Below are 26,112 nucleotides of genomic sequence, written 5' to 3' on the forward strand. Positions count from 1 at the left end.
TTTAGAGACAGGGTTTCTCTGTATAGCCCTGGCTGTTCTGGAACTCACTTTGTAGACCAGGCTGACCTCGAACTCAGAAATCCGCCTGCCTCTGCCTCCCGAGTGCTGGGATTAAAGGCATGCGCCACCACCATGCCCAGCTGGATGTATAATTTTTATAGCAAAAACTAGACATTATTTTATATATTAAGTTATCAATTAAAATGTGTTTTGCTAAGTATATGGTCAGATAGAATATGGTCAGATAGAGTATTTATTATAGAAACATATACCACATGATAGCATAATACCATATAATATCAAAAATAGCCATTATTTTCATTTTATGCATAGCACTGTATCTAAAAACCATCCTTATATCCCTCTTCTTTTACCTTACTGTAAGTTTTAGGTGGCTATGTAAGATTCCACTTCAAAGTCTCCTTAGAGCTACCTAAGGACAGTAACTAGATCTGGGACACTGCAAAAACATTGTAAAAATGAGCATCTTCCACATTCTGCCTTTTAAACGGAAAGTATTCTTCATCCTTTCCCATTTCTATAGATAGGACAAGAGATAATGAACATGGAGAGCAAAATTTATAGCCTCCTGAAGTTGCCAAAATTTTCTTATAAAACAACTATTGCCTGAGAAGAATAAGCTTTTTTAATAAATAAATTAGCTAGGTAAGTTGCGCTGTTAAAATAGCCAAATATCCACCAATTTTACATTATCACCAATTTTTAGTAATAAGCCCTATGATGCAGGTAGCCCTGGAGCTTAGTTCAGAAACCTGGGAACTGCAGCCTTACAAACCCAAGGATTCTGCTCAATACCACAAAGAATATAAAATTCTGGTCCTGAGTTGGGATGAGCTCAGGTTCATATCACATTGCCACTTCTCACATAATCTGTCTCTTATGGCAACCTCTGCTCCTTGTTATCAGTGCAAGTCTCTGCAAAATACTGTTCACTGAGAAGAGTATTTCAATTATAATATTATAAACCTACAGCCTATTAGGAGTCTGAAATTCTCAAAGGTCTTAGAACACTTGATTGATTACCATCAAGAATATGCTGATGGACTCAAAATAACCCTTATAGGAAAATAAAAAGAACCAAACCCACAACTGTTCCCAAATTGGCTACACATTAATACCTTAAAATTAGTAAGTCAAAATAATGACATATATATAAGTAAATACTTGTTTCCTTTTGAAAGCTAGTGTTTGCAGAACTGACTGCCTACTGCTAGACTAGTAAGGCCTAAAAATTGCACTGCCAGCTCTTCTGAAATAGTACCTTCAACTCTTCCCAGGTTTATCTTCCTTGCCAAATGTCTTAGGATTCAGATTCCATTTCTTGAAAGAACACTAGGAGAGGAGGAACTGGGCACTTACTATAGCAGATGCTATTTCCATACATACAATATACATTTTAAGACAGAGTTATTCTCCTCATTAGACAGGAACACTGGAGGCTTACAGAGATAGCACAAATCAATTAAGCGCTTTGATTTGATTCCACATTAGCAAAAATGTTGCCTCTCTTTCCAATATGCAACATTATTACACAGATTTCAATTCACATCATAGTGGCCTTAAAAGATGCAAGCTGGGGCTGGAGAGATGGCTCAGTGGTATACTGCTCTTCCAGAGGTCCTGAGTTCAACTCCTAGCAACCACACGGTGGCTCGTAATGGGATCTGATGCCTTCTTCTGGTGTCTCTGAAGACAGTTGATTGATAGATAGACAGACAGGCAGACAGACAGACAGACAGACAGACAGACAGACAGACAGACAGATAGATATTGCAAGCTCCTGAAAAGGGGAGGTGGTTTTGAGGTGGGACAACACACATCAAGACATTTAATGTCATCATTCAGTGTGACTGAGGAACAGAAGGACTAAGGGTCTATAGGTATAATCCTGAAATTGCTCAAAAAAAATAACAGGATGTCCAGCTAGCTCAGACTCTTTAGGCTTAGTTTTAACTTATAGGAAGGACATTAGAAATAATAATAACCAATTCACATGCTTCCAAAATTCAGTGATTCAAAAGGACTTAGAAGCAGTTCTAGGTCTTCCCCCAAGAGAACTTATAGCCCCATCTTCTGAAACCATTGTAGCCAGAGCCACATGACTACATGGGAAGTGTGTATACTAACTGCCCAGGTACAAAGGCCCTTCACACAGATAAGTAAACTAAGGCTGAAAGAGGCAAAGTACTTGCTAACAGTCACACTTGTGTTGGCTTAGACAAAGCCATGTGATTTGTAGCTGGGAAGCCAGGACTCAATTCTGGTCCAAAAGCTAGCTGCTGTTGTCTTTAGAAACTGCCAGCTTAGTATCTTGTAAATTCATTACCTGAAAATGAGATATAACATGAGAGAGAATGAAGGTATTACCAGAAGCTATATCTTACGAGAACAAAAATCATAGAGTAGAATACTGGTAAGAAACAGCCAAAAAACGTGTGTGTGTGTGTGTGTGTGTGTGTGTGTGTGTGTGTGTGTGTGTGTGTGTGTGTAAGGTTCAGACAGATGAGGGTTCATGATTTCTAAACCGTAGTATTAGGGATCCTGTGAAATTCTAAAATCTAAGTAATAGTTACTCTGTTACTTACTTTTAACAGCAAAAGATGGCACTATCTTTGTCTAATGCCTAGAACTTTAGTCGTAGCTGTATGTGTTGGCTCTAGTTTTTAATGTTATAGTGAATTATATTATAAAAATATTTTTCTGTCACTTTAAAACTGTAGATCAACCTTAAGTATATTTGAGCTAAAACTTGACTTAAAGAAAAAGATAATTTACAGTTAAAACCCAATTTATTAAATAATTATAATTTACTACTAATTTTTCTAAGTTTGGAAAAAATAAACTATACACAAGCAAAGCCAATCAACATACAAAGCTAATAAATTAAAGGCAGAAAGTCTACACGAATATAAATTTATCTATTGTTCCTGTCAGATTCCAGAATCCACTTTCAGATGCTCAAAACACCTCCAACCACTGTCCTTTAGCTTATGTTCTAGTCTCCAGAGAACTAACACACACACACACACACACACACGCACACCCTCCCTCTCTACCTTTCCCTCCTCTCCTTCTCCAGATAGAACCATTTAATTTTTAAATAAAAAAAAACATTTAAAAATAAATGCTAATGCCACAGCTGCCTTTCTGGCAGTGACACTGTCCCACAGAGAGCTGGTTTTAAAAGATCAGATTAAGAACCTCAGTCCTGGCACTAAGTGATGCCCTTCTCCATGCAAGAGTAGTTTTCCTGCTTCTGAAAAGACAGGAAATAGAATCCTTCTTTCTCTAATAACCTGCCTCCTCCCCGCCCTCCAGATTAAGGTCCATCTGTCCTCAGGGAAAAAGTGAGGCGTCTGCTTACACAATACCCCAAAGAAACAAGTCAGGCTGTACTCAACCTTAAACATAAATGCAATCCTGAAACAATAAGAATATACATATTTGTGGCTTAAATTTTAAGAGACATACTCCAGCTTAGGAAATGAGAAAGAGTAAAAGAAGATATACACAGCATTAGAATTTAGGAAACTATGATGTAGGCTCATAATGTATACCAAAGACCAAAATGAAGAACCTGTCAAACCTTAGGAAAGCAAAGAGTTAAATGTTAAAAGAATGATGTCTACCCTCTCAGCCCAGAGCAGAAAAAAAAGGAGTTGCTAATGCTTCCCCATGGTTTTCTTCTATAGGGTACAACATCCTCATCAATTAATTCCAGTCCACTCTTACTTAGCCCTGCTACCATTTCACATTCTGTTCCTACTGGCCCTGCTCACACAAACAATATGATTCAAGTGGGAAAATACCTTATCAGTACCCTCAAGACCACCTTCCACTTCTAACAATAATCCAGACTCTTTGGAAATGCTATGGGGGCAAACCTGTCCTAGTAATTGCATACAGCAGTCTGCGCCTGCTTAGGCCCAAAGACTAACAGCACCCCTAGTAATAATTGTAGCTTTTTTCTGCCACCTTTAAGTGTCACACCCCAGTCTGGTTACAGCTTTCTACTGTCACAAGTAGAACTTCTCCAAGTAAGAACCACTCACTAGTGTAGGTGAGGCCAACAAAAAGAAATGAAAATACAGACTAGAGAGAGGGCTGAATGTTACAAACACCTGCTTCAGGGGCGGAGGAACTTGGTTCTGTTTTCCAGCACTCAATGATTGGCTTATAACCATCTGTAACTCCATTCTGGGGGATCTACTGCCTTCTTCTGGCTTCTGTCAGCACCAGACACATACATAGTAAGCAAGCAAGCACACCACACACACACACACACACACACACACACACACACACACACACACACACACACAGATATTAATAAAGAAAAATATATTGTAAAATAAGGAAGAAAGAAGGGAAGGAAGAAAGAAATGCAAATATGTCCCATGACACTCTGAGTCAAAACACACCTAATCCAGTAACGGGCAAATACAAAGTAAAAATAGATAAATGAGGATAATGAGGTTCAGTGGTTCCAACTAAAGGAAAAGAAAAAAAAAAAAACCCAGCTTGTGAATTAGACAGGAGCAAAGTTTGTGAATAAGAGTGTCTCCTTCTTCAACATAATAGCTACTCAAAACGAATCCAGGTTTGGACAACATAAGTCAGATAGAAAACACATTTTTGTAATGCATATACTAATTCAGAATATTAGTTTGTGCCTAACCCAGCCCATGCCACTGTTAGACAAGTTTGTGAACAGCTGTTCTGAAAAGCAATGACAGAACACAGTAAAAAGAGTGGGAGGAAGGTGTCTTCTCTGCCTAAAATGAAAGTACCAAGTAAGTATTGTTGCCACAAGACGTTAGAAATAGTTCTTCCTTCTTACAGCTGATAAAGGATTGAGAGCAAATAAAAGATTCAATAATCTAAAAGCAAAACCATCCTTTTCCAGTATTCTTAATAGTATTCTACCTACCCAAACCAAGCAAATAAACAAAGTAAAGGAAGAGGGGAGACAAAGGAAACCACCAAACACTAGCAAGACAGACCTTCCTTCTAACCTGCATGAATTTTTGACAATGAACAAAGCAAAACTAGTGAGCCATATGCCAGAAATTGGCCACATAAAAAGGCCCCTATCAAAAAGAAATGAGTACACTGGATTTACCTTAGATGTCTTTTCTAAATCCATAGTCAACATAAAGAATTAATCTGGCAACGAGAAATAACTTTTTCAAAGCAGCAGCAAAAGTCCCATTAGTTTATCCACTAGGTGAAGCCTTCCTATATGGTACATCTCTTACTGAGTCTCAATGCTCAGTGACAGATATATAGATCAAGATCTTGTCTTGCTGGTAGTTTTACAGTAACTATGATTAGATAGCATTATAACAAACAGGTATAATGCTGAGCAACACGAGTTTGAAAGATGACAGTAAAATAGTTAAATAATTAAATTTTACTTAATATAAAATATCCCATTAATAAAGACATTTAAATTACATCACAGTAAACATTAATAAGGTTCAGAAGTTGAAATGAGAACATTACATTTTAGAAATGTGAAATATGAACATCAAGAAAATGACAAGACCAGGATTGGGTCTACAATCCCTTGTCTGCAAAATCAATACAATGCCACAACTCCTAGCCATCAGATCTACAATCTTACCTCTTGGGACAGGAAAGGGATGACCTGTGCACAGATAGCATTTAGTCGTTTAACAATCTCTGCCTGCAAAAACGAGAGAATCACAATATAAGAAAATAGTCAGATGGTTATAGATTCCCAAAATATTAACCGGATGATATTAAAAGGCACTTTGTACTCTGGCTGGCAACATCTAAGGAAGAGGGAAACTACCTTCTCAGCAAGCCCATTAAGGGAGGCAATGACAACAGAGTCACATTAACAGCAGGATTTATTAAACAGCATTCATCTTAAAATTTAATCTTCAAGCACCAGAGTAATAAAAAATGAATTTAATCTCCATGACTAGAAACCAGTTTTCAAAAGCCTTCAGCAGGAGGGACCCTTGCCCAATCTACTGCTGTTCTCATAAAACCCCAAGTCTTTATTTAATGGGATAACACACATTTTTATTCTCTACATATCTCAACTGTTTCCATAACCAAATGATTGTTGTATAGAAATATCTTACTCCCTTACCCTCTCTTAAGTTCAAGCAAACCTTGAACTTAACCAGCTCAATGCCTCATCCTTTAGAATGCTTAAATCTTAGGCATGTGCAGCTGCACCAGGCAGCCTTTACTTATAGACACTACGGTGGTTTTATACTTAGTTCCCAATCTCCTGAAACCAACAAAAGGGGGCAGCAATCAAGTAAACTGATATAATTAATAGTTGCTGAATAATAGGATACTTTCAAACAGTAAAGGTTTCTGTCAGCCAGGGTTTTTCAGTGTACAGTTTAGAGCATGCTAAGGTCAACATTCAGCATAGAGCAACCTGGAGAGGTTTTAAACAAAGTTAGACCACAGAAATTATTCTTTTTTGGAAATACAGGAACAATGCACACAATTCTCCTACCTTGGAACTGAAGGTTTTTTAAAACAATAAAAGGAAAATGTGATGTTACATGTTTTCTTTAATCAGAGCTTTACTGATGTTCACCTTAATTTGCATCTTCAGATGGCATATTATATATCTTGTGATAAACATAGTTTTTAATATATGTACATATATACAATAAAAAATTGTTCATATTCTAATGATGTGGTGGTGAAAAGGGTTAAGAGATTAAGAGATTTTAAAAGATGGGCTGGTGAGATGGCTCAGTGGGTAAGAGCACCCGACTGCTCTTCTGAAGGTCCGGAGTTCAAATCCCAGCAACCATATGGTGGCTCACAACCATCCATAATGAGATCTGACTACCTCTTCTGGAATGTCTGAAGACAGCTACAGTGTACTTACATATAATAAATAAATAAATCTTAAAAAAAAAAAAAGAAAAACCAGCAAAATCTCAGTGACTTAAAAAAAAAAAAGAGAGAGAGATTTTAAAAGACTGAAAATGCAACGCAATTAATGTTCCTGAGACATTCTTAAAATAAATATCACGCAGAATCAGTTCATTTTATGGAAGCACACAAATGTGCTTTTTCTTGCTAAGTCACACAACAGCAACAGTGCTTGTGCAATCTAGTCTTCCTTCTTTATACTACAGCCCTTTTAACTTTGTAAGTATGCAATTTCTTAAATACTAGCACCTTAAAACTTCATCAGAAGCCGGGCGGTGGTGGCGCATGCCTTTAATCCCAGCACTTGGGAGGCAGAGGCAGGTGGATTTCTGAGTTCTCGAGGCCAGCCTGGTCTACAGAGTGAGTTCCAGGACAGTCAGGGCTACACAGAGAAACCCTGTCTCCAAAAACCAAAAAAAAAACACAAAAAAACAAAAAAACAAAAAAACAACAACAACAAAAAAAAGTCATCAGAAAACACACACACACACACACACACACACACACACACACACACACACACACAATTTACAACGAAGTTCCCAGTGTTGGCTTGGCTTCCCATTCCAGCCAGGTTTCCTAATGAGACAAAGCCCAGTACCAGTAAGCAGCAATGACTGAGACTCCACTGTGTTGACCTGATTTAATTTACTGCCCTGGCCCCATGGATCATTTAGCCATCCTTTAAGAATGCTTAAACCACCATGAAAGGCTGCAATGGGAACCACCAAGGCCCTCTCCACCTGGATGAACATTCCACAGAGGTGATGGAGTTAAATTCTAAGGTAAGTTAAGAAAGCAGAATAGAATTCAGAAGGCTGAATGCTCAGTGCCTCAAAGACACTGGTAGTTAGGCTTTTTGTATGGAGAGGTGGGGATAGAAATAAAAGATAATGAGACTTTGGGGCAGACCAAACTGATGATTCTTGTGCTTAGAACCATCTGCCAAGCATATTTTCCTCATTATGTTGTTTACATAAATAAAATAGTCCCTTGCTAGGAGGGTTGAAAAAAAATATGTGGGCATGTAGGAAAACTGAGTTCTTTAATTTGCCTACATAATGTAGGCAGTAAAAACTACTAAAGAAATTCAGTCGTCTGGTAAAATAAAAATAAAAATAAAGAGGTATTTGGTGCTTTTAATAAGCTATTTAAAGTCTGAGTACCTACTTAAGGCAAAAACAAAAAACAAACAAAACCCGCCAAAATAAAAAGAACAAGTTTTAGTACTAAAAATTATGTATATTAACCTACATACCAACAGAAATAGAGTAAAATCTTCAAACTTTTTCTTTAAAGGTCTCCTTTTGTTTAAAAGACTTCTTAATTTCTTTATGCTGTCATGCCAATAGATTTTCTTGGACAGGCTAATTGGCAGCAAGGGGGTGGGGTATGTCTCTGTGATTTCGTACAATTAAGCAGGCCATTCCTCACTTTGAAAGCTAAAGTTGCCTCGGAAACACTGCTGCTTCCATGGTCATCTAATTTCACCTCTTTTGTCCCACAGGACCAAGCTTTGGGGAGGCATCATTTATTTTCAGGCCTTTCCACTGGGCTTCAGCGATCAACCAGTAATACTGTGGACACACACTTCTAATGGCCGATGTTTTGAAACTGAGTCTAATCTAATGGCGTGGAGCCCAAACTCCTTTTCTAGCACAGCCATTAAAGGATGTAGGTTATTGCTGTTGTCACCATTGATATTTGTCATTGTAATGTAATTAGGGCCCTAAAATGATGCATTACAGCCCTTGGCACAGCTTCTATTAAAATCTTTTCTTCTGCTCACTGAACTGCGACCTGCTTTCTGATGAATAACAGACAGACAGCTTTAGGGTAAGAAGCAGATTCATCAAAGAAGTATTTTTCAGCTTTGGGGAAAGAAGGAAAAAGACAACTGAGGAGGAAAAGCCACAATACACATTTGAATTGCATTTGACCACTTGAAATTCTGATTGCATCTGATGAATCTGGCTTAGACAATATATTTCCAGTCTTCGAATCACATGGTTAATCAGGACTCTAATCTGCTATCCATCAGCCTATGCCAGTTCTTTGGCTTCCAATCAAATTTATAGGTGATGTGGGTCACGCATCCCTGAGCAATGCATTCACAGATACCCTATTGAAACAGGCAAAGAGCAAAGATGCTGAAATACTGTTCGTTGTTAGAATTACGTGGTGGTATTATTGCCTTTGATGGTTTATGGGCACTGCTAAACTACTGCCTTTAACACCCACAATACTCCAAATCAGTTTTAATAGTCCTAATAAAAGGACAATTGTTCATGTCCAAAAGTAAAAAAAAAAAAAAAAACCCCTCATACTTTGACAAATACATTAACATTTGACACTTCTATTACATCTTTTCTAGCCATAAAGGTATACATTTAAGAAAAGTAGTTGATGGGGCTAAAGCAATCATTCAGCCCTTAGGCCTACTTGCTGCTGTTACAGGGGACCAGAGTTTCATTCCTAGCACTATATCTGGCAGGTGACAAAGACCTGTTATCTCCAGTTTAAAGAGATCAGACACCCTATTCTGAACACTGGCACATGCACACATATGTGCATACACATATCAGTCCCCCCTACACAAAAAATTCCCTTCAAATTAAAAAAAAAAAGTTGAACATATTTTCCTACCCTCAATTCACCACTATACTATTTTCTACCTTTGTATCATATTCCCAAAAAACAAACAAACAAAAAGAATCAATAAATATGGCAGTCATCCCTACGCAAAAAAAAAAAAAAAAAAAGCCATTTGGTTTTGGCAAAATACCTTAGAAAAAAGTAACAACAAAAAAAGCCACTTAATGAAAAATGCCTTGACTCGAAGCGATGAAGAACAGAAGAGAGGTTTTACCAGTCAATAATGAAGGGTGAGAATACAGGGGAAAATCTCAAATCACTCTATTTCAATTCAGACACAAGACAAGTTGAAAAACTTATTAACTATCCTATATCATAGAAAAAAAAACTTTTTGCAAAGTAATAAAGCTGTTTGATTTTGTAAACCTATTTTGGTTTTCTGAGACAGGGTCTCTCTACTTACCCCTGGCTGTCCTGGAACTTACTATGTAGAACAGGCTAAGACTATTTTTAAATGCTGCCCATTTTACTTTCTTCATTAAGAGGAACTGTCTGTTGATATTCAATGTATCTTATATTGAACAATATCACACAATTTTTTTCTTTTTTTACTTCTCCACATATCCCTCAGTGACTTACACTGAAACAAAGTCTCTATCAATGGCATCACTAACAATGTTATCCTGGCTCATGTTTTGAACTCACTTGTATGCCATTTTAATGCATGATAAGGCGAACTATCAAGTGCCACTGTACAACTTGGTTAATTGAACACTTTCAAGTACCACCATTTCTTTGGACTAACAAGATACATTGTACTATTGGTGGTGCTCACACAGCAAGATGCAGCACAATATCCTCAAGGGAGGCACAGAGTCCCTATTTCAGTCTACGCCTATGTGTCTTATGAGAACTTTCTACAATGAATAAACTGTGCTGCTCCCTCTCACCTCTACACATTCTGAAAGTATCCCTTTAAAGAAAACCTTGGGTAGTCTCCTATTACCATACTAGTTGACTTTTGATATTATATTTAATACTATTCTAGCTTTAAGAGGGATCCAGAGAATGCTGTATTATACAGGAAAGATTAATGATCCATGTGCCTGACATTCACTCACTCATACAAGGTCAAATCACTGCAGTTTTCAAGTCTGAAAAAAACAATGTAACTAATATTATCAGTTATGCTCAGCAGCTTCAAGAGGAAGGGCAGGAAATACAGAAAGAAGGATGAGAGAGAAAAGTCAGCTATCAGCAGAAGGTAGCAAGGAAATTTTACTTCTCTGCTGACTTAACCTGAGCTTTCATAGTACAGGGTGGAGCTAGTCAAGAACCTGATTGGCTGTGCTCAGCAAGCTCTGAAATGCTTCTCTCCTTAACACTTCTCTGCCAGGGTCACAGCAAGTACTGTCAGCTACTTTCTTTTCTTTCCATAAATATACTGGGGCCTTTGAATGCTAATTTACAATTACACATTTTCATACCTAGGCACAGAGACAGATATTCCTTGTGATAACAAATGGAAATAATTTACCTCAGTTTTTTCTCCAACAGGACTGATATGACCAAAACAAAGTGAGAAATAACCAAAAGTGAAGAATTTTGAATGTAGGAGTAAATAAAATAAAACCAACTTGTAGTCCTTAACAAGATCTCATTAACAATCCCTACACTGTAAAACCCATGAAAGCAGACAGAAGCCATGCCAGATGATTTGGTCATTTCTTCTTGGTCACATCCAGGCATGTCAAACTTGGAGACCACAGGCCACAAGGCACACATGCCCAAGACATTTGCAGATGAAATCAGGTTTCAAAACAAAAGACAATACTTTGTTAGGTTAGCACTTTTTATCTGTTTTCTTCTTGCCATCACCTTTTTTTTTTCCACTAGATCTCCCTCCGTGCCTGTACTCCTGAACGTTTCTTTTCCTCTCTTCCTTCCAACAGTAGCACAGCCTTTCTACTGTCTTCATCCTCCCTCTGCTGTTGAATATAGTTGAAATTTCAACTATTTAAAGCCATCACTGAAAAACATCTTTTCAGTCCTTTGAATGTTTTCTCATGGTGATGATCACCCAGTGTATCAAAAATCAAAGCTGTGATTTATTCTTAACCTATAGTGCTATAGTGCTGAATTAGCCAGCCTGGGCAGGTGACTCACAGCCCTGGCAGCTGGCACAGAAGGTACTACAAGGAAAGAGACAGGGACTCTTCCTTAAGCCTGAACTTGCTGATCCTGCTACCCAAAACCGCCATCACCAGGGTCCTAGGATTCATTTCTCACCTCAGTCCATAAAATACCCTCTTACTCCAATGACTGCACAACAGAATCTCTCTTCTCGTACTCACTGACCCATTTCAGCCTTGTGTCTTAATCTGTTGACCAACTGCCTGGGAATCTTGGTATAAAGCAGACAGAGTATAATCTTGGTATAAAGCAGACAGAGTATAAATCTTGGTATAAAGCAGACCAAGATGATGCTGAGAGACACGGACGGTTCATAGAACACGCAGACCTCAAGCAGAATAGCAAATTATTTTCAGGATTTTTTTTTCATTAATTTATTTAGTCACTTTACAACTCAATCACACACCCTCATCTCCTACCAGTCCCTCCCTCTGAAATGCCCCCCCCCCTCAGAGAAGGGAAAGCCCCTCTTGGGTAACATTCTACCCTGTAATAGCAAATTTTTAAAGTACATGATCTTTTTTTTTTTTTTTTTTTTTTTTTTTTTTAAATTTTTTTTTTTTTTTTTATTTTTTTTTTTTTTTCTTGTCAAGTCTGAGTATTTAAGGAAAGACCTTAGCAGTTCGACTTTAGGTTGAGCTTGAAGGCCATAAAATATTATGTTTTTTTTTTTTTTTNAGAGGGAGTCAGATCTTGTTAAGGATGGTTGTGAGCCACCATGTGGTTGCTGGGATTTGAACTCTGCACCTTTGGAAGAGCAGTCGGGTGCTCTTACCTGCTGAGCCATCTCACCAGCCCTAAAGTACATGATCTTGATGAGGGCAGCTATGTAATCAACAAGGACATTTCCATATGGTTAGAGTACAAAAAGGCATTTAATAATGTAATTTTGTACAAAAAGGCATTTAATAATGTAATTTTGTAAATGAATTACAATCCAAACCAAGTGGTTAGAATTTCCTAATTTTTTTGTAAGCAGGCAAAAATTGTTATGGAGGAGCTATGCTACATCAATGTAACAAACATAAATGACTATCCATCTAGAAGATCTACTCACATTCAAAATTGGTTTGTTTGGCTTCCTAGCACATTATCTTTTCTGACATTTAGGAAGCCAAGTCACTCAAAAAGCAACATATATCTTCTTGCTGGATAATAAGGAAAAATGCAAATTCATTCTGGACAACATCTGACTGGTGAGTCAATGATTAAAGTTTCTATTCTGAATTCTTGGCAGGATATGTAATTTAAAAGATTATTTAGAAACAATGCAGATGCAGCTTAGTCTCCTAATATTGCTTAGAACAGATTACTGATCATCTGAGACTTAGGCATTCAGCACTCACTAGAATGCTATACTAGGAAAGCACTTTGTATGGAGAGTTCAAAATAAATTCTGGAAAAGTACCTGGAATAAATCAGTTTGTTTAGAATCAATCTTAGAAAGGCCTTAGTCATGCTGCAGCATCACAGGGCTCATAGGCAGTAAAAGCGCTGTTACTAATTCAATATGCAGTGCATCATGTGAACTACACATGCTACAGTATATTCACACCCACCTTGTACCTATTAAAACCCTGTTCAAAATACACCATGAGAGGGAGAGGTCCAAGGAGCCATGGACATAGCTGCACTAACAACAATGCCTCCAGAGAACAGGGGCCTTGTTAAGAAAGTCAAGAACTGCTTCGGTGTTTATTGTTCCATCAGCCCTGGGCATCAGGAAAACCAACTTGGAATTCTAGTTTCTGGTACCCAAGCAATCTACTTGACAAACTTGTTTGAATACACTCTTTTTTTGTTGTTGTTGTTTTTTGTGTTTTGTTTGTTTGTTTGTTTTTCAAGACAGGGTTTCTCTGTATAGTCCTGGCTGTCCTGGAACTCACTCTGTAGACCAGGCTCGCCTCGAACTCAGAAATCTGCCTGCCTCTGCCTCCTGAGTGCTGGGATTTTGAATACATTCTTACTCAATATTTTAATAATCACAAATTTTTGCCAAGAGAAAACAAATACCTTGCCTAACTTTTGTATCTTGCTGGAGTGGTATATTCTACAAAAAGGGAGCCATCACTTACTGACTCCTCATCCAAGCTTCTTTCAACAGCTCACACTGAGGTATCAATCCCCTTTTCCTTGAGGGAAGCCATCTGGAACAGACTTGCCCAAAAATTAAGCAGCAGAAAGAAAGTCCAATTCAACAGACCCAAGCTCCACTTTGCCCCAATAACCATAAAACCCACAAATGTTGCCTGTAGTCTGACATCTAGCAACTTTTACTTGTTTTTTTGTTTGTTTGTTTGTTCATTTCCTTTTAATACTCCATGAGGGAAGTTGAGGAAAGTAAAGGAAACTATTGTTATCTATTTGTGTTTCTATAATCTGAGTTACTTTAAGAATGCAGTCATCTCAGCCAGGCGGTGGTGGTTCATGCCTTTAATCCCAGCACTCGGGAGGCAGAGGCAGGCGGATTTCTGAGTTCCAGGCCAGTCTGGTCTACAAAGTGAGCTCCAGGACAGCCAGGGCTACACAGAGAAACCCTGACTCAAAAAACCTAAAAAAAAAAAAAAAAAAAAGAATGCAGTCATCTCCTTCAGTGTCCACGAGAGTTTTTTGCTTTGATCCTCCACAAATATCATATCTGAAAATAAGTTATTATTCATAAAATGGCAAGGGATTTGAAAATAACCCATATATCCTTCCCGTCTGTTTTTAAGTCATTTCTAGGTCTATAACACCAAACAGAATGTAGATGCGACATAAATACCTTTAATCCACTTTACTGTTTAGGAAAGAAGACAAACAAGCATGTGCTCAGAACAGGCCCATTTCGTCCAAATCCACTGAGTCGACATTTGACTACATAAATGCACCCATGGACACAGACACAGACACTGACTGTACTTCAATTACTTTTAAATTGCATCATGCATATAACTTATGACATTTAAATACATGCACCTTAGTAAAAGCCTAAACCATGAATAAATGACTACCTGGATATTCATTCTCCAAGTATTTATTAACTTTCTACTTATTATTGTCAGGACTCTTAGGTGCTGAAGAGAGTGAAGAGAACAAGAAAATCCCTGCTGTTCTAAGTTTAACACACAGGGGTAAGTGACAAAAAAAAGTTCATGGACATACGAAAGGGAATTTCAAGTATTAAAAAAAAAAACGTATCCACGAAGAAGATAATTTAGATAGAATCCTGGGGTAAGGGTGAGTCTGGTTTGGAAAGGAGAGTCAGAGGAGGACAAAAAAGTGATTTCAGAGTTGAAATGTGTCTGAAAATATCATCTCCCAAAGCAGGTTCCATATCACACCTTGTAGAAGTCATTAACAAGTATACATGCAAAGTGTTCTCTGACCAGATGACCTCACTCTATCAACAAAATTAAACAGCTCTCCTCTCTTCTTTATGAGACATCTCAAAATCTCACATTTAATAGTATTAGTTTAATATCTTTGGAATCAAGCACACAAAAAGCAATACTACTGAAACGTCCCTGACTATGAAACCCTAAAAGATCTCAGACAATATCCCCATGAAAGAGCTAGTCAGTGCTTTCATAAACCAGAGCTCACCCCAGACATATTAACTCAGAAATTCCAAGAGTAAGACCCAGGTATCAGTGTTCCACTTTAAAGTCCCTTGTGTTATTCTAATGTACAGTCAGGACTGATACCATTATGTTGAACACAGGATACATGCGGTAAAAGGCAGTGAGTGGGAAGACATACAGAAGCAGTCCTATGGCAGGGCTTAAACACCAGACTCCAGAGCTTGAATTTTGTTAGGTAACAAAGACCTACCAGAGACAATTTCTAGGAAAGTGATGACAAATTACTAGCATAAGATATCTCAATGTCTTTAGAGATCTAACCCTCTTCTTGCCACTGATTACATTTGAATGGCTGTGGAAAGAGATTACAAACACAAAACATACTACAAAAGGAAAGATGGAAATTGAAAGATAATTTTAGAATAAGAACAGAATGAATTCTCAAAGCACCTCTAACTTAGGAAATGCAACAATATGATTTCAGATTTTGGCTATCGCCTGAGCTAACAGCTGTGGCACCCAGTCTAGTGAATGCAGAATGGTCTGGTCTCATGAGGTGTTTATGGTTTAGCAAGGAAGAAGATCAAATAGAAATAAACACAAGATGCTGGGCTTGTGGCACAGGCCTGTAATCTCAGGTACTAATGAGGCTGAAGGAGGGGCACCACAAGTTCAAAGTCTGTCTAAACAACAGAATGTGCTCAGAGCCAGCCTGGACAACATAATGATACACTATTCCAGGATATAAAATAAAAGCTTGGGTTAAATAGTTTATTTAGCTCACTTGCCTATCACAGGCAGAGCCTGGGGCTCAATTCCCCACTCTGGGGAAAAGGGTTAAGGATAGTAGGGAAAAAATGCCTTATATGAAAGAAACAGTAAAACCTCAATCTTTAATAATTTTCTACTACTATACTAGGTTCCATGTTACATCTAAAAGAATGGAAGAACAGATGGGATTTACAAAACCTGTAATACAGTAAATGAGATGGATAGAATTTCTCAAAGGTTAAAGCAAGAATGTTATACTGAGGAACCAAGATAAAGTGAGCCTGAAAGACAAAAATACACTGATCCCTACCACACCAGCCCAGGGCATATACAGCACGGGAAAAGCTATGGCAGTACGAGATGTGGCTACAGAAGCAGTTCAGAGAACCTAGCGGACAGCACTGTTCCCATCAGGTGAGACCACTTAAACACTACCTTACTCCCACTGAGTGATTCTAAATATGGTAGCAAGGAATGCTGCATCAGGTCACACCAACCATCCTGACAATCAAGGACAGCCTGTGTGTAAAGTATGTTACTACTTAATGCTTAGAGTAATTTAAGAGTTTTACTCTTATCCCTATTTTAAGACAAGAACAATAAAGTGGTCAAGAAATCATAATCAGAAAGATAGCGAAAGAGAAAGAGAGCATGCAGGAATAGCAGGGGGTAGATTGTAGAAAACCTGTGGCCTGGATACGTGGTGTGGCTAATGAGTAAGGACAGAGATCTTGTCCTCCCCTGAAGACGTCCTGCCTGGAGAAACTGGGTAGACAGGTTCCTTTCATAGGCCCACTGGACGTCAAGCAAGCTTGTGGGAGAGCACAACATTTGAAAACATGCTAGGTTTAACAATCTATGAGACACTCAAGAGAAAGACAGGGAGACAAGGCTCATCATCTTAACAGTAAATGAGATCAGCCACAGATCAATAGATGATACTGAAGATGCCGGTGGATTTCCATTGCCCTTAAACATGACCCAGTACCAGAAATACAGAGACAGCAAAGGCTACCAGCCAAAAACAAAAAAACAGTCAAGAAACCAAAAGAGTCTCTAGCACAAAAGTCTAATGAACAATTATGGTAGCCAGACTGACCATAAGGCAAGAAGGCATATTGCATGGAGAGAAGCATGTGTGACTGGACTGGATTGGACAACAGAAGGAACCTATGAAATAGAAAAGTCTGGATATACAGATACACATCAAGGTAGACAAATCAAAGGTTTGTGTCAGGGTTTTGTTTTGGAGAACAGTTATAGTACAGTATGGGAACAATTCAGCCTCAGATGACTATAAGCATTCTGAAAACACAGTAAATACACATCTTCAGCTAAAAATTCCCAGATCTGCAGGTTATTTTCTAATTAGTAATCTAGTGAAGCTATGACTAAGAAACCACCCAAGTGATTCCAAACATGTCCACAGCTTCAAATGAGAGTGCTGCCTCAGATATGGATGGCAGAAGTATTTATGTGGGTTGGGTATGAATAAGAATCTTTAAGGTAAACAGTTACTTTAGAACAAAACTGAGATTAGATAGTACAACAAAACAAGTGGCTGTATTGTTAGGTATTGATTGAAGCTCTGGGCTCCAATTCTCATTTAATAAATTTATACTATAACACAGGCAGGGGAAGGACTATAGGGCTCAAGAGGAAGCTAAAGAAAGATCTAAAGCAGGAGATGTCAAACTTACTGGTACAGTAAAACAAAGGACAGGCAGTGCTTCCACTATTGACTAGGAGTGAGGTCACAGACCAGCCCCAGAAAATCTGTTGTCTCTCCACTTCGGTGCACTATGACCCAGAAAAGACATTCTTGGTCTTTACATTCTGCTACTGACAAAGGATCTCTCTTCTGTTTTTTTAAGTAAACAAATACATGCTCTGGGTGCAGTATAATTTATGCACAGCAGCTTATGGATGTAGGAGAGACAATTGGGATTGATTTTAAAGCTTCTTTGATGATGACATGGTCCTAAAATTTAAGACTGCAGAATAAAAGTTATGTGAGATTTATATAGAAACATTCTTTTGAGTTCATGGTAAAAAGTAAGGGAAAGAAGAATCCTCTAAAAGAATTTATAAGGACTTAGAAGAATTTAAACAAGTTTTACATTCACAGAAGGACAACCTGCAATGCCCACCAGAGCTGCCAACTTGTGAACATGTCAAATGTCTTTCTTGGTAATGCTATGCATATCCATGCCACCTAGAATTTGATCAAATCTTTTACTTAACTTGCTTTTAAATTATTTAGGATGACAATTTAAAATAAAAAAAAAAAATCACACTTTATTTCAGTCAGTCTACACTCATATATTTACTCATATTCACCTTATAGATAACTCTGACAAATTTTTTGGTTGACTACAAATTCTAAAAAGTTGTCCATCCCCCAGATTATCACCAATCAGCAGGACAACAAAGCAATTTTGGCTAGGATGTAAATCAATTACTGTTTATTCAGGTGGGTGGATCTCTCTTGTTTTCTGTTTTAAAGATAAAGGCACTGTCCACAAAAGATAAGTATTGACTTATATTCCAGTACAAGCTCCTTATCGTTGCCCAGTTTTATCAAGTGTTCACAGAGCTGCCCCAGTCCACAAACCATGGGTAAGCCCTACTCCACAGTAACAGTCCTAATCCCCAAACTGTTTAGTTGATGCTTCTCCAAGTCAGCAAGCTTCTCCAATACAGCTCCAAGAAAGAAAACATTTCTTACCTTCTTTCCTGGCTTAGAGGAGCTAAATGGCCATAGCTATAACATCTCTGGGAACTATGGAAGTGAAGGCCTAGAGCAGTGCTTCTCAACCTTCCTAATGCTGCAACCCTTTACTACAGCTATGCATGTTGTGGTGACCCCAACCATAAAATTATTTCATTGTTACTTCATTACTTTTTTTTTTTTGCTACTGTTTTTAATCTTAATGTTTCTGATATACAGTCCACAAGTTGAGAACCACTAGTCTATAGTCATTTAGAGGTCTTCCTAGATCTTGCCCACTAGTCTGGGGCTTAGCTACAAATTATAAATAGTATTTTCTTACAGAATACTATAAAATATACTTCTAAAGTGGTATTTTTTGCTTAATATATAAATATATTTTTTAACTTAATATATTTAATAAATTCTCCAAAATGAGTTTTTGGTTACTTACTCTAAAATGATGCTAAGAATGTAGAGGTCAATCTGGACAATATACCACAATGAAAAAGGTATTTGAAAGTCATGGGTTAGAGTGGGGTGTCTCAGTGAACAAAGCAAAGGGGAAAAGTGAAAAACTACCATCTTCTCTGTAACAATGTAACAATCTACCTGCTAGTTACTAGGCTGGGGCAGTGACCCCGAGGCTGGGAAAAGAAGTACCTGACAACCCTGTTCTACCCATAGGAAACTGCCTCTAGGACCTCCAGGGTGCCTGTCCACAGTGAAGTGCCTGAAGGGTACCAAAAACCACAGGCGTTCAAGTCCCTTATGTAAAATGGTCTAGCACATACATCTAAGCTACGCACAGCCTCCTGTATAGTCTAACTCATCTCCATAGTACTTAAAATATCTAATGCAAGGCAAGTGCTTTATGAGTAGCAATTGTACTTCATTGTTTAGGGAACAGTGAAAAGATAAAGATATCTGTGCATAATCAATACAAACAAGTCTTTTCTCAAGTAATTTTTATCAAATTACCTTATTATATACTTTTTGATACTTTAAAATGAAATAAAAACACACTTATTTTGGGTATTCACACTGGAATCTGAATTCACTGAGGAACAGGGCCTCATCAACCAGTGTATAGAGGAAGACAGCACAGTCCCAGTCTTCAGCCTTTGCCTGGTCCACAGTAACTTCTTTAGCTTGCTGAAATTCTGTTAGTATTTCATTTCCTTTAATATTACTTTCTATACCCAAAACAAAGCATCTAACCCCTATCTTTTTTTTTTTTTTAATATTTATTTATTTATTTACTATATGTAAGTACACTGTAGCTGTCTTCAGACACTCCAGAAGAGAGCATCAGATTTCGTTATGGATGGTTGTGAGCCACCATGTGGTTGCTGGGATTTGAACTCAGTACCTTTGGATGAGCAGTCAGCGCTCTTAACCACTGAGCCATCTCACCAGCCCCTAACCCTTATCTTTAAAGAGCTCAGTCTAACTCAGACTGAAAACAAACAGGCCATTACTGTGTTTGGAGAAAGCATTCAGAAGCACAGAAGCCATAAGCAGCACATCCAAGGAAACGTTTCTACCACCACGTTGACCTTCTTGTTGATGATCATTCAAATGACACTAAATTACCAGCAGCTGTATGAGTGCAGGACAGGCAATGTAAAGCTGTGCTCACATTGAAGAAAACATCTCACACCCTATAAAGCAATGTATGTTTCTGACCGGTTACAACTGACTGTGGGACAGCAGTAAAACCACACCCGTCCCCCTTTAGACTAGATCTGTAGCTTCAAGCCAGGCCACCAAGCAGCATTTTGGTTACCAAATGTTCTCTTTGGGCTTCCTAATTTCATGTGTACTCAACTTTTCTTACTATCACTGCTATTCCAATTCAAATGCAGAAGCTTAAGAAGTTTCTAAAGGTACTGTAACACATGCCCCATATTGAGGGAAACAAAGACACAAAAACATTATGTTTACTAAAATACCTATTATAATTTCTGTGTTTAGCCCATCAAGAACATGATGGAAAGCCAGGCATGGTGGAGCATGCCTTTAATCCCAGCACTTGGGAGGCAGAGCCAGGCGGATTTCTGAGTTCGAGGCCAGCCTGGTCTACAAAGTGAGTTCCAGGGCAGCCAAGGCTATACAGAGAAACCCTGTCTCCAAAAACCAAAAACAAAAACAAACAAAACAAAAAGAACATGATGGAAAAAATAATTATTTCTTTTGAAACATAGAAGTTCTTCAAGCAAATTTAACTCAAGTTTCATGTTTACTAAACTTCACAACACAACAAAAGAATCACTAACATTCAGGAACATGAGTCAAGGATATAAGACTTTTGAAAAAAAGTAAAGAATATTTGAAATACTTCAATGCCTAATAAATAATTTAGAGAATTTTGAACCTATATTAATATTCAGAATATCTCCAAAGAGGAAGAAGTTAAAAGTAAAATTACTCAAAATTCCTATCGATATAAAAATTATGGCAACAATCACACTAAATGATTCACAAAAGCTTATAAAGTCACCCAACAGCCAAATGTTTTCCTTAAAAGTAAATGTTCCCCAAACCACTACCCACAAGGATTGCCTGGCTAACTCTCTTGCGGTCTGGGTATAGAATACAGGCACTAACAGTGGAATCCATCTTGACAAAAGCATAGATTCAGCACCAGGAGAAATGAAAAAACAAATTCATTCTTTTCCTTACTCCCTCCTCTCCCTCCATTCCTCCCTTCTCCCTACCTTCTTCCCAAGGCATTCATACTGCAATACACCCAACATCAGTTCTTCCCCATTCAATGTCTCTCTGCTAATGCCCCACACTTCTCCCACCCCGTAGTGTTTTGGGTCCTCTGCAAAGCACTACCACAACCCTGACCTAATGGACATGGTTCCCTCCTTTCTAGTCCCACCGCTGCTCCTACTGCTCCTTTAATTCAGACACAGCCTCCTCAGTGCTGTCTATCCACATGGTTTTACTCAACGTTGACTGATATTTGCTCTTGGACCCAAAGAAGAGTATAACAACAAAACAGATGTGATCCTGGGTTTTTATTGATTTTCTCTCTGTTTCCTTCTAATGTCCAAGCACTCTAGCATGTGAGGCCTTTAATAAAGGCATCCTAAACCAACACCTACTACTCTCTTGTCTACTACTAAACAAGACTGGAAATTGTAACCCAGTGTGCACAAAAAATTCTTGATTCTGTGACTCCGCTTAGAATCCTTCCCATTCTATCCTTCCTAAGTGGCTTCCCTCCTTAAACTTCATCTGTCTCCTATAACAGCACCTTTAATAGCCCCAGAGCCAGAAAGATGCCCTACTCTCCAGTTTCTATCACAACAGTGTCTCCACTGTACTGTTTACACTGAGCCAAAAGAAAAGATGGTATTTTTTGAGGAGGCAAACCTTCTGCCTCTCATAACTCCAAAGGTTTCATAGCAGTTCCTATGTTGCAATATGAGTTTAAGTAACTGTTCTTTGATAAAAATATAAAAGCCATCACAGCTCTGATGTGCCCAGGACTGTAATAATTTCTTATCTAATAACCCTTCCACAATGAAGGAATGATGTAACCCCACAAAGCTATGCTTTCAAGCTACAATCTTAACTTGTACAAATTTAATCCTAGATACTTGGATTTAAGAAGTTAACTATGTCAATTTGTAAGTATAAAGATGGTTTTGGAGTACTCCCTAAATACAATATAGCAACTATTTACATAGGTCTTGCATTATATTATGTATTTTAAGTAATTGAGAGATGGTCTGAAGTATACAGAAGGATGTACAGCACAGCCACATGTAATAGTGAGCCTCAAACAAACAAAAAGAAAAGAGCAAAAATATGGAATGCCAAATACCAAAGAAAGCAGGGGAGTTAGAAATATAATTTGAAGGCAGGGATATTATCTTACTAAATCACATCACGAAACAACTTTCAAGCTCTTGCCTAAAGTATAAAAAATTCTATCCATTCCAATTTAATCTAGGTAAAGCAAAACCTTCACAGACCAGCTATATCAAACACTTAGAAATGTGGATTTTGTACAGAAATGTACTTTGTCCAACCCAGCTCTGTCCAAATCTACTACTCCTATTAGCACTACAGTACTGGCTCTATACTCTATACCTAGAAGAGGTAGTATTTTGGAATTTTTAGACCATGGTTTCTTTTATCAAAAACCGCCTCAAAAACAAAGTGAAACAATAGAGTAGCTATGAATTTGATACTTTTTACTGGGCATTAATTTTTTTATTATCATTATTATTATTATTATTATTATTTAGGTTAATCAAGGTAGACATGCTTTAAAAGCTATACTCTAAACATGTCCATCAAGCCCAAACTTTAAAGTCTTCCATATTCACAGCACAATACAAGATGAAAAAAAAAAAAAAGAAAANAAAAAAAAAAAAAAGGACAAAACAAAACTCAGGAGCTTGCTGGCACATACATTTTCTGGAGGCAGAAGCAGGAGGATCTCTGAGTTCCAGGACAGCCAGAGTAACACAAAAACAAACACAAAACTCTAAAGATCACTGATTATGTGTCATAGTTACAGTTACTATTGCTGTGATATAATACTACGACCAAAAGCAACTTGGAGAGGAAAGAGATATTTCATTTACAGTTATATACAGTAGTTCATGATCAAAGCAGTGAGAGCAGAAACCTGGAGGCAGGAGCTAATGCAGAGGTCGTGGAGGGGGCGCTGTTTACTGGCTTGCTCATCATGACTTGTTCAGCCTACCTTCTTATAGAATGCAGGACCACCAATCCAAGAATGGCACCACCCACAATGGGTCAGGCCTTTTCCCATCAATTACTATAAAAGAAATGTCCTACAGCTAGATCCTATAGAAGCATTTTCTCAGTTGAGGCTCTCTCCTTGCAGATAATTCTATTTTGTGTCAAGTTAATACTTGCTATGTTTTAGACTTTAGCTACTTGGAAAACTCAGGATTTTATTGCATCTCACTAGGACTGGACAATAAACTTTGCCCCAAACAGAACCTAAGTGAATGAACAGAAGAGCTATTCTGCACCAAGATATGTCCTGATCCCTCTGCTAGAGCAAATCAAGCAAAGGGGTCTACTGAATTCTCCGCTGGTCCAATCGACGATATTTATCTTGGTACTGCCCAGACTGGTGTCCCAGGGAGAATTGATAGGATGAGTGAAAAATCAATCCTTCTGAAAACCTACCTAGCAATTGGTAATAATGATCCCAGTGCCTTCTAAAGATCCATCCAGTACTGTCAATAAAAAAATATTCCATCTTTCATAATAACAACATAACAACCAATCTAGTTGTTTTTGGAAGAAATCAAGAATCCAACAAGAAGCCAAAAAGTAAAACATCTCTACTCCTGAAAAGATTTTATTATCTTCCTTTCTTTAGGAAAACAATGATTACAAAAAGATCATGTAATATAATGTCTCCATTCAGAACCTGATAAAAGTCCCATCAACTCTACATTGGAAAGGGAGGAGAAAAGACTCAAGTAGAGTTTGAAGGACTCTTCAGTAGTCATTCAAGGCTGATTCTTGGGTTATCTCTTTATTCAAAGAAGTCATAATACGCCCAAGCATAAAAATGCAACAGAATTAACAATACTCTACTCTCCAGAGCTATTTCTTAACCCTGACACAACTGAAATTTTAGGATGAATACTCTTTGTTGTAGGGATTGTCATATGCACTGCAAGATGCTCAACAATATCCAGCCTTCACCCATTGCAAGATGCTCAACAATATCCAGCCTTCACCCACTAGAAGTCAGTGCTACAACTAAGCCACTGCAACCTCAAGTATCACTGGGTACCACCAAGTATATCCTGGCTTGAGACCCCTGCTCTGGAGCTCCTAAACTAACTTTTGTTTGAGTCCCAATTTTCTCTTCCTGGGTTGGGGAAGAGCTTACAATTAAACATTATCGTGCCAGGAATCTCCATCCCATCCCCACTCCAGGTAGGGAATTCAAAAGTTCTGATGTCACCTAGCCATTCTCATGTGGTTAAAAAGACACTATGCTTTTACTAGAAATCACAATTTCAAATGAGTAAGAATATCCAGAGCCTGTGATCATCAGGTAAACAACAAGCTATAGAATCTGTAATTTAAAAAACGTGATATAGGTAAATCCACTAATTTAGCACCCTTGTTGACAAAAATTTTTTTAAAAAAAATCAGATTCTTTATCACTTATAATATTCAATCTAGTTGTATACAGAGCACAACAGCAGTCTACATTTAAAGGTAGGTACATTTAAAATATAAAAAACTTGCCTCATGGAAAGGTTCACCTAAGATGCAGGCTTGCTAGTGGTTCAGAATTGAGCTCTGAAGCCAGATTTCCTGGACCTGAGTACTAATCCTTCAACCTACCAGCTGCACATCCTTTATTATCTAGGTTTCAAGCACAATGAGGATACCTAGATCCCTCCCTTAAAAATGGGGAAATTAAATTAAGACATCAAAATCAACTCCTTCATCCTGATACCCATGAGGTACTCAGTCAACCTGGACTTATGATCAATTATGTACATCTAAATCTCTCTAGCTATACACAGTCAACTCTTGACATAGAAAAAAGGCATGGAACAAAGCTAAACAAAATAGTCCATACTATAGTAGATGATTCTAGATCATGAATCACTGGCAAAAGAAATTATTGTAACTGTCTACAATATCCTAACATTGCTCAGACAGAGTTTCTACCAAAAAAGCACAAGCAAACAAAAATAAAACAATTGTAATTCTTTTTACATAACATTATCTTAAACCTTAACTTTCAGAACTGGTGTCATACAACAGAAAATTAAAAGGAGCTGGAGATACGGGCTCAGGAATTAAGAGTACTGGCTGCTCTTCCTGAGGACCCAGATTTAATTCCTAGCACCCACATAATGGCTCCAAACTATCTGTAACTCTTATTCAAAGTGATCTGACACCCTGGTCACCTCTGTGGGCACTGCATGCACATGGTGCACAGTCATACAAACAGGCAAAATACTCATTCACATAAAAGTTTTTAAAACTTAAAAAAAGTAATGATAGAAAATAATCCACTAATTCTACCTTTCACTTTTGTTTGTGGTGGTAAAAAACTGAAGCCCAAGGCTTGCACATTAGATAAGCAAGTATTCTTAACTTCTAGCTCCCCCTACATCCAACTCTACATTTTAAAAACCACTCAGAGACTTGTGAAAGAATTAGGATAACATATTCCAACCTCTGATCTCCTAGCAGAGGTCTTTCTGCTCATCATAAAAGTAAGTTTACTGGTGGCTGGTGAGATGGCTCAGTGGGTAAGAGTACCCGATCACTCTTCCGAAGGTC

The 26,112-nt window shown here is 37.9% G+C and overlaps 1 protein-coding gene across 3 annotated transcripts in view; it reads right to left on the reverse strand.

Annotated features, from left to right (window-relative positions):
* The window catches only part of Tle4 (TLE family member 4, transcriptional corepressor), a 150,010-nt gene that overhangs the window by 109,594 nt on the left and 14,304 nt on the right, over nt 1-26,112 (reverse strand). For all 3 annotated transcript variants that reach the window (XM_021204294.1, XM_021204238.1, XM_021204230.1), the window contains exon 5: nt 5,648-5,710. In XM_021204294.1, coding sequence (XP_021059953.1) covers nt 5,648-5,710 — 63 coding nt within the window. The remainder of the gene's footprint in view (nt 1-5,647; nt 5,711-26,112) is intronic.

Source organism: Mus pahari, chromosome 1, assembly GCF_900095145.1.
Source record: "Mus pahari chromosome 1, PAHARI_EIJ_v1.1, whole genome shotgun sequence".
Lineage (NCBI taxonomy): Eukaryota > Metazoa > Chordata > Mammalia > Rodentia > Muridae > Mus > Mus pahari.